This window comes from Gossypium hirsutum, chromosome D12, assembly GCF_007990345.1.
Source record: "Gossypium hirsutum isolate 1008001.06 chromosome D12, Gossypium_hirsutum_v2.1, whole genome shotgun sequence".
Lineage (NCBI taxonomy): Eukaryota > Viridiplantae > Streptophyta > Magnoliopsida > Malvales > Malvaceae > Gossypium > Gossypium hirsutum.
Window position 1 is genome coordinate 22,580,818 of NC_053448.1, and position 16,644 is coordinate 22,597,461.

The window sequence follows — 16,644 nt, forward strand, 5'->3', positions numbered from 1 at the left end:
ACAAACAAATTAAAAATGAGAGCAACTAGGTTTTATGTATATATATATGTACGTAGTCCATGTTAGGGGCTAGAGAATTAAGAGGCAAAGAGCTATATTGGTTTTGGAATGAAAAAATTGGTACAAACTGCAATAAAAGCTGAAATTAGGGGAAGAAAAAGCTAAAGTCCACAATGTAGGTAAAGGAATTGATTAATACAACAAACATAGATGTTTGTGGGAACCCATGGTTTATTTTTCAGCATCTGCTTATAATTTTGTGTCATTAAATTTATGATAAAAATTTCTTTTAATTCTTTTTTCATCAATTAATTTGGGGGTACCATTCTAGGCCAATGCCCACATGTCTTCATTTATTGCTATTATTTTGCTCTTTCATCATTTGTGGTTCTCTTGGTTACTTCCCCATCTTTTTAGGTACCATGAATATACCATTCCTTCATGCAAATTTTTATTTGAGCTTAGAGTTAGCACAATTTATTTTAATAATGTTTAAATTTGAACGAGATCTTTGAAAGTATCAAAATCGTTAAATAAAGATCATAATTGATATTAATACAAGAATTGGTACTTGACATTCAGATCACTCTCGAGTAGCCATGAGGAACATCCATTTTTTTGTGTTAAGTTTTATCGTAGTTTATGACAGAAAAAAACAAGAGATAAACAACAGAAAATGAAGTAAATAATATATATGTGACCTTGAAGCTTTTGTTGATCCATTTCATATCTCAGAAGCATTGGTCAGAGAAAAAAAAGAGAGCAAAAGAATTGAAGATATTACATACTTCACAAAACCACATCAACTAGGAGGAAATAGTCACCTTCCCATGTCGAAGAAAAAGGTGCGATTGATCATGTTGTGCCTCTTGTACAGATATGTCCAGAACTTCATTGCCAATTAACAACTGTAAACTACCATCTGACCATCTCACAAAGCGAGCATTGCTTTCATACTACATACAACAAGAGGAAATATAAGAAACCCTGCTTGGTTAAGAAATTAAGGGATTGATAACAGACCATAAAATTAATTCTGACAACGAAATAAAAACAACAAATATAGTTAAGGAAAAAAAAAGAATCTAACTATAGTGGTGGCTAACGAACACCCTACTCACAGTTTTTGATTAACTTTGTAACCATCCCAAACTTACAGCACATACATACAATAAATAGATCTACATTCGTTTCCAGCACGCTCAAATCAAATCACCAAAAAGAAGGGGAAGGTGGCAGAAATTTACTCACTGATGTTGTGCCATCTTTCTTTCTGACGGTCCTCCAACGTACAATATTGTTCTCCAACCTAATACGTTTTTTTGAGCCAGACTCATCTGTTACAAATGTATCCTCCTCAACATATGTCTTGGGATCAAATGGTTTTGGGTCAATGCCCATTATATTTGAAACTTTGATCATGTTCATCTGCAAAAGAATGACAGAAGTATGAAGTCTAGCCTCAAGCGCTTAGAATGTTCTTGGTTGAAAAGAAAAGTGTAAGGAAAGAAAATAAAAGAGATGACTATTTTACATCCTAATGCATAATAAATATTTTGGAATGTTAAGAGGACAGAAAATGAGGTGGATGTATGTTAGTTCAAAATTATGCATTTTTGAAGGGTTTCATTTTCTTTCCTCTTATTCTTCAACTCTACAGAACAATGAATGGAAAGGAAATTAATTTTTCTTTCAATTTTTTCATCCCTCCTACCGAGCAGACCAATAGAAAGAAAAATTTTATTTTCCATCTTTCTATTTTTCTATTCTTTCAATTGTCTATCCTTCCAATTTTCTTTCCATTCTACCAAGCAAAGCCTTAAAGTAGTAATGACCCTCAAAACCTCCAACGCACTTCAACTGATGCTTCCATTTGAAATAAAAATGGCGTAATGTACCAAAAATCCAATTGAATAACGAAACAACTTCTAAAATGTCACTAACTATAAGAAGATATCCTTAAGATGCTGTTAAGTTAGATTTTTTCAAGAGAGAGCATAGGAAGAAAATAAACCTTGGTTGGATGAGCTGGAGCAGGGCGAAATGGAACCTCCAGCTCCAACGAGGGTCCAACTGGCTTCTCTTTTTGTTTCACCTCAACATGTTCGTCATCTGACTCATAACGAGCATCTTCATCATGCACCATATCTTCAAGTCTTGGACTCTTCCCATAGCTCCCTTCCTCTTCCATAGGAGATCTCTAAGGGACAAAAGAATTTACATCATCATTCTAACATGACCACAGGCATACTGGAACTTATATAAAGGCAAAAAGAAGAACCATATTGCGTTTGACACATGATACTCACAATTTCCTCTTGCTCCATATCATGTCGAACTGCATATTCTGCTTCTTCTTCTTCTTCGTCAGAAGCACCAAATACATCACGAATTTCAGCAGCTGAATGTGAAAGGTGAGTTGGATCCTTCTCCTCCTCTGGTGACTTACTGCCATTAAGCCAATTTGGTAGAACAGTAAATGCAGATCATTAGAGACAATAGTACATCCAAGGAATCATTATCATATAAGGTTTTGCATGAATTTTTTCTGTTTCAGTTTTGGCAAAAAAAGAAACATACTATTTACATTTTAGAAAACATGTAATACAATGTCAAAGTACCAAGTACTGCACACCTAATAGGCAAACAACATATAGGAGAGTAACAATAAAAAATGAACAAATAAAGACAAAAGGAGACACAGGCAAGAACGCACAGCATGAGACTGAGTAAGGGAGAGAGCAAATTACCTCAAGCTTCTAGTTTGATCAACCTCTTCATCTTCGTTATCAGGATAATGGTTTTCCTCAGACCTTTCTGACCCACTCTCAATTACTTCCCTTCTCCGGCTAGTCACTACCCTCTGACCATAGTCTTCTTTTTCATCACTATCTGTCTCTTTTGCCTCACTTTCTTCCCTTTGATCCCCAATATCCACTTCTTGGGAGCTTTGTACTCTTTCACCCTCACTTTCTCCAGGATCAGGTTCTAAATCTCGTAGGTCACCATCACTCTCCACTTCTGCCTCACCATGTCCCTCCACTTCAACTTCACCTTCGCCTTCACCCTCAGGCTCCATTACACCCTCAGCTTCATCCTATATGCAAAATCATTAAACAGGTTAACTTCAAGCAATTATACTTCTAATCACGCACAAAAAACATAGAGAACTCCATAATAGCAGAAAATATCTAAGCAAACTAGGATCAAATACCCTAAGGCTATTTTAGGTCTTTCCAGACCCCAAGAAAAGGAGAAACTTACAGCCGGTGAGAACACCAATTTATTCCTTTCTAGACTTGAATTTTTTTGTATATAATTTAAACTCAGAGAGTAACTCTCAATAACAGCAAACATCTTGGTAACAGATCAACCATTCTGAAACTTGCATTTCTTTTTCATCCAAGAATAGGGGAGGAATAAAAAATGTGAAAAATATCAAATTATGACATTCTAAACTATAATTTAGTTAGAACAAAATCCCCCTCTAAGGTTCTTGTACTGAGCGTACTTGGCCCATAATAAGATGATTTCAGAATCGCATTTGTATTCGAAATACAAATTCCATAATCAAGAGGCACAAGTTGGAAGAAGAAAAAGATCAAATGTGCAGCTATACACAATTTCCGAAACATTAATTGGCAATTTAAATGAACCTAAATCAACAATACAACAATGATCAACTTATTCAAGCCTAAGCTCGGCATTATCCAGAAAAAATCAATCTAAAAAGATTGCATGAACAATAGGGTAAACCCATCCTCTAAATTAAAAATAGTCATCGAACCAAATCAATCACTTACTAGCGAAACCCAAATTAAAAAAAAACAATTACTGTCTAATTAACATTAGAAAAAATAAATAATTGACAAAAACCACGACAGAAAAAATAAAACCTAACGATTAAAGAAAGTAAAAGAATTACAGAAGCGTAATTAGGATGGGGATTTGATTCATGTTCGGAATCGATCTCTTCCTCTTCCTCCGACTGATCGCCGAAGAGGTTTTGCATCATCTCGTGTCGCTTCTCCTCTCCCATCGCTCTTCTTTTCTCCTTATCTCTCGCCCTTCGATTGAATGAATTCCTTGGCTCTTTCACGCTCGAATCAGCAGAGTGAAACAAATCTGGAGGGGATTAACTTGCCAACAACGAATTCGGCAGAGGCTAGAAGGAACAGAAGAGAAACGGGGAAGCAGATGGGAGGGTATAACAGGGATGGTAAACCTATGCGGAGCCTAATCTGAGCAAATGGGGTGTATTAGAAATCGGTGGATTTCACCGATTAAGTTAGTCGCGTATTACAGCCGTAATAGAAAAACCACGAACCAAACAATGGCATAGAAGCGTCTTAAGTAGGCCCCACCGATTAGGGGTGTATTGGCTATGCCAATACACCCAACCAAACATGCCGTAAATATAAGAATTGAGGACGTAAATAAAAAAACATCCCTAATATTTTTAAATTAGAGATAAAGGGGAATTTTTTTAGGGTTTTTTTTAATAAAAAAGAATTCTATGCTAAATTACATGGAATAACATTGAGGGATTCAAAGTCTTTTCCTTGTCTGCTTCGGGAAAATCTAAAACTTCCTTTGGAGGGTCTCAAACAATTGTAGATCATCTTTTTTTTTGTGATGACTAATTTGGTTAAGTAATCGACGTTTTGATTGTGTTTTTTAAGAATATATCTTAAAATTTATTGACCTTCTTGAGATAATATATGATGTATTCTTCTGATCAGAATAAAATTTGAGGTCTTCGAAGCACTTTCATGTATGACTTTTGCAACTTCCAAACTATCCAATTGAATAATCATCTTATCATGGCCTCTTCGTTGGCTCTTTTTTTTAAGGTCCTTTTATCTCGTCTCTAAAACTCCTTAATTTTGTAGTGATAATTAAGAATAAGTTAATTTATAAAATATTAATAATTAATAATTAACATTGAATTTCTATTTAATAAAAGAAAGTCTTAAAGATTAAAGAACATAAAAGGTGGTATTTAACAAATTGAAATATTAAGTGCTAAAAATTTAAATGTTGAAATTTGAAGTATTAAAAATTTAATTATTGAATTTAAATTATAAAATTTGTTCAATATATTACTTAAATTTAATTATCGAATATAATTAGATTGATAGATAAATATATATTTTAAATTATAAAAATTATATTTTACATTCTATCCTTAATTTTTAAACATTTCACCCTATTTTAAACAATTTCAAATTTTAAAGTAAAGTTTTTATGGGATAATATAATATTAAAATAAAAATAAAGTTAAATTAATTGAAAATATTGTCCATCAAGTGGTAAGTAGATTTTATCTACTTATCATTTTTCACATTTTTTTGTAAAAAATTAATCAAAATTTTTTTATTTTATATTATCAAACAATTGCAAAAATCAATGGATTTAATTTTTTCAATAGTTTTTAAAATAAGGCGTAAGTTTAATTTTTTTAGATTAATTTATTATTTTAAATTATTAAATTAAAATATTAAATTTTTCTTCAAATCATTTTGAACTACAATTTAATAATAATATTTAATCAAAAATTAAATTTTAGTCCTAAAATTTAATCAAACAAAAATTGAATGACAAAATGCAAGATAAAGTTGCAATAAAGTGATAAATTTATCTTTAATTTTAAAATATAATGATAAATATTAATAATTATAGTGTCGATTTTACACATTAAACCTATAATTAATACCAATGTCATTTCATGGAAGTATTTGAAAAAAAAACTAAGGTCTGAATTCTTAATCGATTTCCGTTTTCAGATAAGACACTGAATCTAACAATTATAAACATAATTATGAGTGTTTTTTTTCTCTTTTTTTTTTTGAAAAAGTAGTAAATAATGCCGAACTCACGTTTGTTAAGTTAAACACCCACCAACCGTACTGTTTATATGTCAATAATGATGATCAACCAAGTTGTGAGCCTTTGGTTGATTTACTTTAGGATTTGTCTGGGTTTGAATAATGATAATTGAAAAAAAATTGTATTTAGAAATTTTGTATTCAAAAGGGCAAATTACATAAAAAAACCCCTTTTTTAAAATTTTATCGAAATGGGCCCGGTAAATAATTATTTACCGGAATGGGCCCATACCAAAAAAGCGCGTCCACGTTAGTGCGATGTTAGAGTACGTGACAGAAAAATGCGTCCTCAATGGCGCGTTTTGTCCACGTGGACAGAAAGCGTCCTGACGTGGACGCGTTTTCCTGCCACGTCAGTGTGTCCCTGAGGACACTTTTTCCCCACGTGTGAACAGTGCAATGGCTATTTTTTAACCGTTGGTGAACCCCCCAACGGTAAAAAAAAAACTATAAAACCCCCCACCCCTTCATTTTTTTCACAAATTAATCCTTTCTCTATTATTCTCTCAATTTGCTCTCAATTTCCTTCCAAATTTCTCTCAAATCCCTATTTAATCTCAATTTGCTCTCAATTTCCTCTCAAATTTCTCTTAAATCACTATTTTTTAATTATTTTTAAAAAATTTTAAATTTTTTTGAATTTTTTTTAAATCCTAAAATTTTGTACGAATTTAGCAATGGCCGGAGATTTGATTCGTCTTGATAACAAGCACATATCCGTCGAACAAATGAAAATGGTAAGTGTTAAATTTATTTTTTAAATATTATTTAAGATTTTTTTATTTATGCATTTTTAAATAATTATTAATTTATTATTTGTTATAAAAGTCTATAGATCGGATATTGGAATGCTATATTCGTAATATGCATGGGCCTACATCACCGTTGGTAGAGAATTACCTGCGGGAAGCGGGTTTTTGGCACGTGGCGACGGTAGACCGGGGATGCAAGTAGGACCTAAAACTTATCAGTGCATTGATTGAGAGGTGGAGATCCGAGACGCACACATTCCATCTTCCATGTGGAGAGTGCACTATCACTTTGGAAGATGTCAATCTGCAATTGGGGTTGCCGGTGGACGGGTACCCAATCACTGTGTCTGTTCAATCTGGCGATTGAGGAGCAGTATGCTACGAGCTTTTGGGTGCTATTCTGGAGAAGATTAACGGAGGTCGAATCGAGATGAGCTGGTTACGAGACACATTCCCGGATCCGGATGATGATTCAACCGAAGTAGAAAGAATCCGATATTACGACAATTTGGATGTAGACAACCAATTCCCGTGGCACCTGAGGTGTTTGATGATCAGCACAAAATCGACCTACGGCAATTGCATACGAATTGGCCGAGATTCTGGTCGTACTACATCCAAATGTGGGAAGATCGGTATGATTATATACCTACTCGGGAACCGATCATCGTTCCGGAGCTAGCGTGCGTGCCAGAATACATGCCATGGTTTAGGATCCATGGCAAGCCGTATTTACTGTCGGCAGAGGATAGGCAGTGGCAATTACGTGTCCAAAGGGAACGATGTGGGCCTTTAAATCCAAGACGAAGGGACGACGACGCAGGCCCATCAACGAGGCCCAGACATTCACTCGGCCCATCATCAGCGACCATTCAACACCAGGCCCAGCGAAAACACCGACACAGTCACCCGACCCAGCAGTTCAACCGACGATACCCACGACACAGCCTTTTCAGATGATACCAGGTGCGTATCCTAGCCCTTTTATGTATCCTAACCCTTATATGTTTCCTTTTCCGAGTCCTATGGCAGGTTGGAGTCCATGGCCCGGTTCATCTCCATTTTCCGTTACGCCGAGTGGACCGCCGATGTATAGGCCAACATTGCACGAGGGATCGCAAGAGGGGCCATCGAGAAGCTCTTCTTTTTACCAATCCCCATCACCGTATAGGTTTCAAACACCTTTGCCGTTGGTGATGCAAACACCTCCATAGTCACTATTCTACCAAGGTGGCTCATCGTCCCAACACCGACAACTAGATACCCTACCGGAGGAACCAAAATCCCCGCCGGAGCAACCACAACCCCCGTTGGAAGCTGGACAAAGGAGGAATCCAGCGCGTAATCGTCGACGGCCGCCATGTGGCACTGGATCCAACGGGCACAGAGATTGATTTTTATTTTAATATATTTGTAAAAACATTTTGAATATTTTGATATTATTTGATGTAATAAAATAGAAATTTAATTTGCCTTTTCTTTTAAAAAAAATTATGTTTTCGGATCAAATTCTTTCAATATAACATATACATAAATTAAAGCATCCTGCTTTACTTTGTTCAGAAATGCTTTACTTTTTTCAGTACTTCTGCTAACAAAGTATCCTGCTTAAAAACACCAAAACCCTAATTTAATTCATATTTTCTTAAAAAAAATAAACATGAAAACTAATCCAATTTTGAAAAATTTATAAATAATTTAATTGACAAACCCTAAACTCTAAACCCTAACTTATTTGATTTTTCCTTAAAAACCCTTAACTTAAAAACACCAAAACCCTAACAAAAACCCTAACCCTAACCCTAATTTGATTTTTAAAATTTTTTTAATTAAATTACTCAAGTAACCCTAAACCCTAATTTAATTGATTTTTTCTTAAAAAATAATAAACACGAAAACTAATCCAATTTTGAATTTTTTTAAATAATTTAATTGACAAACCCTAAACTAGAGGTGTTCATGGGCAGGGCAAAAAATATGGGAGGATTCAGGTAAAAATATAGGCCCGAAATATGGGTTTGGGTAAAAAATCGAGGCCTGTTTAAAAAATGGGCCAGGCCTCGGGCACCACTTTTTTGGCTAGAGCCCGGCACGGCCCGAATATATAATAAATAAATATTTTTTATTCTTTAATTTTAAAACATTTTTAAAATACTTTTTTTTATTCTTTTTATTTTTAAAATAATTTTTTTGGTGTTTATTAAAAAATGGGTCGGGGCGGGGCGGGCCGGGCTCGGACTTAGAAATTTTTTCCTATGCCGGGCCTGGACAAAATTTCAGGCCCATATTTCAGGCCGAGCTAACCCCGGGCCTAAGAAGCAGGCCAAAAAAATTTTTTGGGCCCAGCCCGAACCAGGCCCTACCCGGCCCATGAACACCTCTACCCTAAACTCTAATCCCTTATTTATTTAATTTTTAACCCCAAACCCCAAACCCTAAACTTTAAAATTCTAAAACCCAGAAACGGGCAAAACGCTCCCTCAGGGATGCATTTTCCTGTCACGTGCCCTGACATCGTGCTGACGTGGACGCGCTTTCGGGGAAATGGGCCCATTCCAGTAAATAATTATTTACCGCGCCCATTTCGATAAATTTTAAAAAAATAGGGCTTTATGTGTAATTTTCCCTATTCAAAATGTTTAGAATTGAGTTTTATGCATTTAAAATTTGATATTTTTTATATATTTTTTAACTCTTAAATAGTAAAATAAATGAGTTTTAATGTGTTCAAACTCATATTTTCCTACACTAACAACAATGACAATACCAACTAAATTAAGGTTGAATCAAAATCTAAAAATTTTTCCCTCATGTAAAGATAATTTTCTATCATATAAAGACATATTTATTATGTCTCATTTCCTAACGAACCTAACTTAACATCCATTGATCAACGTAATTATTCTCTATCTATACTAACTTGATTACTTTTCACAATTCCAATATAATTTTATAATTTTTCATTTTGAATATCACCTTTTCTATTTTGTTTTCTTCCTATATAAACCGAAATCTATTTCTATCTACATGATAACATGTCATGGAATTTATATTATTTGAAAATTTTTAAAAAATATTTTTTCCTATTTAATAATTTTAAAATATATTTTTTTCTAAACAAAATAGCTATAAACATTAACATTTTCAAAATGATGCATTTTGAAAAATCTTTATTTTTTATTTTTAAAAAATTTTCATCTAAAACAACGTAAGAGAGCAACATTTTCAATGAAAACAATTAAAATAAAAAAATGTCATTTATCTTAAATTATTATTATATAAATATTTGATTAATATTAAACTGTAAATTAACTACAATTTAAATTCAATGATAAAAAATTAAAATAAATATATATTGTTGTAGGCTCTATGAAAATTTATTACATTCATTATTGTTCTACATTACTCGACGTTGCTATACTGTAATTTTTTATTAATAACTTTTAATTTAATATTATATAGTTTATTGTTAACATAAATTTAGTATGTCTATAAGATATATAAAGTATGTATGGTATTCATTTGTAGTTAATTTTGTTATATATATTTGGTACAAAAATATATATATATAATTCTTAATTTCATCTCTCTACTTAGTTTCTTTACATTAATTTTTTAAAATTTGACTCTCATACTTTATATCTAATAAGTTAGCTCAACACTATTGAACCTCACTACTGTTAAATTGTTGATTTACAATTCAACAATTCATACGTAACGAATTAACAACAAAATAATATTTCAACAATTTTTATGCAATAAACTAGAAAAAAAAATTTATGCAACAATTTTTATGCAACAAAATAATATTTAAACAATTTTTATGCAATAATATTTCAACGAATTAACTTACTTCTTAGTTATCCTAAAATGCGATGATAATTTTTAACAAATTAAAAATAATATTATTTTTTAAAATTTTCGCAAAATAAAAGAATATAATTCATAACTAAACGAAAACAAAATTGAAACTTACATAATTTTAAAAAAGTTATTAATAAAATCATATCAAATATTTAAAATTAAAAAAGTCAGATTTTAATTTAATTCTAAAATTAATAACCTTACAAAACATTAACAAAACAACTTATGCAACAAATAAAATAAACCTAATTAGCAAAGCATGAACAAGATAAGATGCATAAATTGCGTTAACTAAGAGTTTTGTTTTATATTTGAAATTTAGAATAAAAAAGTGTTGTTCTTTTCTTCATTTTTAACTGGTGATAATATATATATTCATTTTTAACTAGTGATAATATATATGCATAACGATTATGAGAATACATATTATCTGTTGTCAAAATCGAATCGGTAGTTAACTTGGTCAAACCACATATTTTTTTATTCATCCAGTTGATTGCCATTTCAATTATGAAAAAAATAAAAAAAATTGGAAGATCAAAAAGAAAATTAGAAAAATTAAGAAAATACAAAAAAACACAAAGAACAATATTCATTTTATAAATTATAGCAATAAAATTAAATATTTAAACTAGTTTTTATCCATTTTCGATCAATTTTTAGTGGTTCAACTGACTTTTACTGATTTTGGTATCGAATGAATCGATTGGACCACCAGTCCAATCGACAATTCAATCCTCTTTTTGGCAACTATGAGCTAGTAGTCATATATATGTATATATTTATGTATTAGCTTATTTGAGGGAAATTTACCATTAAAAGCCTAATTTTTTTAAATTTACCGAAATGGGCTCGGTATTTTATTATTTACCAGAATGGGCCATTTTCCCCTAAATCGCGTCCACGTCAGCGCGATGTCAGGGGACGTGCCAGGAAATCACGGCCACGTAAGCACGCTTTACTGACATGGCAACAAATCGCGTCCTCTGAAGCGCGATTTGTGTCCACGTCAGCAAAGCGCGCTGACGTGGACGCGATTTGCTCTGCGAACAGTGCAACGGTCAATTTTTTGACCGTTGCCCCCCAACGGTCCAAAAAAAAACTATAAATACCTCCACCCCTACTTGAAGCGTTTTTTTAAACTATTTGCTCAAAAACGTCAACTTGAAATTATTTCTTCCAGGACCAACTGTAGCAAAAGTGCGTCCACGAGGGCGCGATTTCACAAAATTTTCTTATAAAGCATCCTGCTTGAAGCGTTTTTTAAACTATTTGCTCAGAAATGTCAAGTTGAAATTATTTTTCCAAGACCTACTGTAGCAAAAGCGCGTACACGTGGGCGCGACTTCAAAAATTCTTCTGATAAATCATCCTCCTTTCATTTTATCTTAAAAACCCATAAACATGAAATGTAATCCAATTTTGAATAAATTTTAATTAATTTAATTACGAAACCCTAAACTCTAATCCCTTATTTGTTTACTTTTTTTCCAAAAACCCTAAAAACCCTTAGGTGGGAAACACGACGAAATCGCGTCCCCAGGGGCGCGCTATGTGCCAGGAAATCGCGTCCTCGTCAGCGCGCTTTGCTAACGTGGACACAAATAGCGCTTCAGAGGACGCGATTTGTTGCCATGTCCGCAAAGCGCACTGACGTGGACGCGATTTCCTGACAGGTCCCCTGACATCGCGCTGACGTGGACGTGATTTAGACGAAAAGGGCCCATTCCGATAAATAATAAAATACCGGGCCCATTTCGGTAAATTTAAAAAAAATTGGCTTTTTTTGGTATTTTGCCCCTTATTTGAAATATTAAATTTGATATATTCAACAAAAATTCAAAAGAAATCGTTAAAAATTAAGTTAAAAGAGAAATTAAGATAGAAAAATAGTATATGCTCTACACTTATATAAAATCTATAATTAAGTTAACCGGACACCAACTCAATTGAAAATGACAAAAACAACTTTATTCAATTTTGATATATATATTAGAGAGAGAAAGGGGTATAAATTTTATTTAACATAAATTTTAAATATGTTTAATTGTTGTCTTTAAAATTTAAAGATATTTCTTATGCATACATATTCATATATAAACTATTGATAATATGCATATATATATTTATTTATATGTGAATTAACTAAATCCTAAATTTCAAATAAAAGCGTTCATGGGTCAAGTCGGGGTAGGCCTATGTAGTGATATTAGCATACTTTATGCTTGTTCAAGCCCAACTCAACTCGAAATATTGGCCTCAAGTTTTGCCCAAGCTTATTTTATATCTATTCATATTTTTTAATTCTTTTTTAAATATGTTATTTTTAATTTCATATTTTCTTTTATTATTTTTGGTTAATTTCTTTATTAAATTTTAAACATATCTTTTCACATTATAATTGTTGGAAATTTTGGTTAAAAAAATAGTAGTTATTGGCAAAATGGAAGTTTAAATTTTGTTCTTAAAACCAAACCCTTTTGTAATATTTATAGTAATAAATCCTAAATCAAAATTATACATGTACTTTATGTGAGGCAAATTCAAGTTGATCTTGGTTTTCAACCAAATAGCCTTCTCTGCTATCATCGTATCACGAATAACGTCGAGTGTGAGCTCGAGCAACTTGAACCAAAACCCATAAAAGAAATGATTTACTTAGTTTCAGTAGAAATGTAAGTTCTCTCTTTATAAACCAAAAAACTCGTAATTTTTAGAAAATAGAATTTATTCCTAGTAAATAAATTAACATTATTTTCTAGCAGAATAACGATGTATGAAGTGTACGTTTTAGATCAATCAGTGCTCTCTATTTATAGAAGAAAGTACAAGAGTTCCGGTTGAATAAGTCATTGACAAGTAATATTATTTAAATAGAAAATAAAACCCTACTCCAACTAGAGTAGGGGCGACACACCCTTGTATTTTCTACTAGGGTTGCCACCCTTGATGCTTCATGAGGGCTAATTTGGGTCTCCCATGTATTAGGTCCAATTATATGTGCTTCCTAAATTTGGACTCAACACTTTATAATTTAATCCAACCTAATACTTATTTTCTATTTCCAAAATAAATATTATATTAATAAATAAATTAAATTAATTTATCAATTAAATAATTTTCTCAATCCAATTCTAATTCTTCTATAATCATAACAACTTTACCGTAATAGAATCTATGAGGAAATATATTTAATTTTCTTATTCGACAAATCTCATAATGACTAATTAATTTAATTCCCTTTTTGAACTTAAATTATTTAATTATAATAATGTGAAGAACCTTAAATCAATTCTCAAGTTATTTCCATACTGAGCGAGAAAACACATTAACTGCGGATAGTGATTCATGTGATCTATTTCTCCTAATTCATTGTTTCTATTCATTTCCATTGATTGGTTCAACATACAATTCATTTCTAGTTATTTTGAGCTAAAAGAAGGACCGATTGGACATATATAATTAGGGCTCAAGTAATTTATAATTAAGTTCTGACTTTTCACCTATTAATTATAAACTTGTTTAGCCATGAAGTCATTCCACTAAAGTATCATGATTGAGCTCTCCCTTATTATATACCATTATGAAAGCTACTTAATAAGTGCACGTCCAATGACCTTGTCACAAGTGTGTTACCCTCATAATATATCCTTAATCTCTTTGGGATAAATCCATTCTCCCAATATGATCCTATTTTATCTCATAGTAACCATTACATCTTCTTTCATGAAAAGTCAATTACTATTAAATAGTAATCAAATCATTTATCACAAAGACAAATGACTTGTGGTCACGTTAACTTTTCATCTATCATGTAAAGCAAATGAGAGGATATTATTCACTTTTTAGTTGGACTATTAATTTCACTATTGTGGAATAATGCTACATAATGTAGAAGTAGTATATCCAACCTACCAGTTTTCAGTTACTTATCTATTTGAACTCAAGATTTCGTTTACATCAAAGTATACGAGTCACATATAATTCATCATTCACTCATGATTAAGTGATAAGTGCTAAAAGTAACATGTTTTAACCTCATTCTTAATGCATTTTGGGTGATTATTCGATGTTAATTGTAAATTTTGTGTTCATAATCCTTTAAACTCATGTTTTAATGCTTAATAGAGCACTTGGTAGCAAAAGGAGCGAAAAACGGAGCGTCGGAGCAAGCTACAGGAGTCATAAGGGCTGAACCATTCCACACGACCAGACCACATACCCGTGTAACCCACTCCGTGTTGTTTTCACGGGATTGTGTACTGAACTACAAAAAATCATGATTTTTAGGTTTTTCGAGCATTCTCAGACGTACATATGGCAAAAAAATAAGAAGATATGAAAAATTCGTTAGAGAATACTCAAGAAAACAACTTGAAAAACACCATTGAAGCCGAATTTGAAGTAGATTTCCATCAAGATTGAAGATTCTCAATTTATTTCTTAGGATGTTATCATGAATTTCTTTATTTCTTTCGGTTATACTATGTCTTAGATGTTTTTATTTTCAAGCATGAACTAATTTTCTAAATACCTAGGGGAAATGAACCCTATGATAGATTTTGTCGTTTGATTTTTATTTTACGCAATAAATGCTTAGTTTCTTGATCTCAATTATGTGTGCTTAATTTTTGGTTTAATATTTCTAGATTATTTATCCATGTTTGATGTGTTTAAATTAGTGGTTGAATAGACCCTATTTAAGAGTAAGTCTTGCGTAATTGAGTGGAGTTACATGCAATCCTAGAAATAGGACTGCATAAATCTACTGGATCAGAGTAAAATATAATAGGGGAACCCATAGAATAAATAAATACGATAATAAGGGTTTTAATTAGAAAGAAATTTTAATTAATCAACCTAGAGTTAGTTGCTCTTATACTTGAAAGAGATATTTGCATAATTTAGGGGTTTCTACAGATCAAGGTGTTAAGTAAAGAAATTATGTAATTTAGATTGGTAGTGATAGATGAAATCTAAGCGGATTATTTCCTGGGCATTGTTTCGCGTCTTGGTTGTTGATCGATTATTTTCATGATTTTTCTTTGACGTGTTCGTTAGTTAATTAATTTAGTTAATTTTAGTGTTAATCAATCACTCTAATTATTCGGTTAAATAATAGACAGACGGTATTACTAGTATTTTCATCTTCATGGAAACGATATACTTGCTCACCGTAGCTATACTATTAATTAATAGATGCGCTTGTATTAGTCAAATTTTTAGTTAGTTTCATGGGCATCAAGTTTTTGGCACCATTGTCAAGGAATAGAATTTTAGGAAAACTTTATTTCTATTAATTTAGTCTTTTTTTAATATTTTTGTTTTTAATTTAATTGTTACCTTTTAATTTTTCTTTCATTTGATTCTTGTAGGTTCTTTTGGTTTATGACTAGAGGCAACCCGTTGGAACCATTAGTTTTTGGTAGTGAGATCAAAAAAGCTACTCGTAGAAATAGGAGACAAGTTAGAGAAGCAAGATAAGGTAAACAGATTTTAATAGACGATCAAGAGAAAAATGACGTTACTGTGGAGATGGATAATAATCTTGTTAATCAACAACCTCCTGCATGTCCTGCCCCTTGGACTATGTACGACTATGCTAAGCCCACTCTGGTTGGGGATGAATCAAGTATTGCTAGACCAACTATTGCTAGACCAACTATTGCTGCGAACAATTTTGAGATTAAGCCAAACACAATTCAGATGGTGCAACAATATGTTCAGTTTGAGGAACAAGGCAAAACAATGGTTGAATTCACTTCTACGGGGTTCAATTACTACTTGGGTGCAGATGATTGAGAAGTTTTGCTGAAGTAATTTCCACCGGCCAAAACAGCTAATTTGAGGAATAGCATCTCTTCTTTTGTTCAATTTGACCTTGAGACGCTTTATGATACATGGAAAAGATTTAATGATCTGTTGAGAAGGTGTCTTCATACCTTTGTGGCTCTAAGTTCAAACTTTTTATAATTATTTGAATCCCTCGACTAGACAGATGATTGATGCAGCATCTGGCGGAACATTGAATAAAAAATGTTTGAGACAGCCCAAGATTTTATTAAGGAGATGACACTGAATAATTATCAGTGGCAAGTTACGAGAGTAAGACCTGCCAAGGCTGTTGGAGTTTTTTATAT

The 16,644-nt window shown here is 32.3% G+C and overlaps 1 protein-coding gene across 2 annotated transcripts; it reads right to left on the reverse strand.

The window, feature by feature from the left end:
- Positions 1-77: 77 nt before the first annotated feature.
- Positions 78-4,318, reverse strand: LOC107928610 (protein LEO1 homolog). Of its 2 annotated transcripts, XM_016859866.2 has the most exons (6): positions 3,926-4,318; positions 2,751-3,097; positions 2,310-2,448; positions 2,015-2,200; positions 1,252-1,428; positions 78-956 (listed from the first exon to the last, which is right to left on the reverse strand). In XM_016859866.2, the coding sequence occupies exons 1-6, from the start codon at positions 4,037-4,039 to the stop codon at positions 807-809; spliced, it is 1,113 nt and encodes a 370-aa protein (XP_016715355.1). In that variant the 5' UTR covers positions 4,040-4,318; the 3' UTR covers positions 78-806. The 2 variants fall into 2 exon arrangements, with proteins under 2 accessions (XP_016715355.1, XP_016715356.1); XM_016859867.2 differs by lacking the exon at positions 1,252-1,428.
- Positions 4,319-16,644: the final 12,326 nt, after the last annotated feature.

Coding starts and splice junctions, on each gene's coding strand:
- LOC107928610 (XM_016859866.2), bottom strand. CDS start 4,039: ATGGGAGAGGAGAAGCGACACGAGATGATGCAAAACCTCTTCGGCGAT. Junction 1,429..2,014: donor CTCCAGCTCATCCAACCAAG/GTTTATTTTCTT, acceptor ATTCTTTTGCAG/ATGAACATGATCAAAGTTTC. Junction 957..1,251: donor AGAAAGATGGCACAACATCA/GTGAGTAAATTT, acceptor TGTTGTATGTAG/TATGAAAGCAATGCTCGCTT.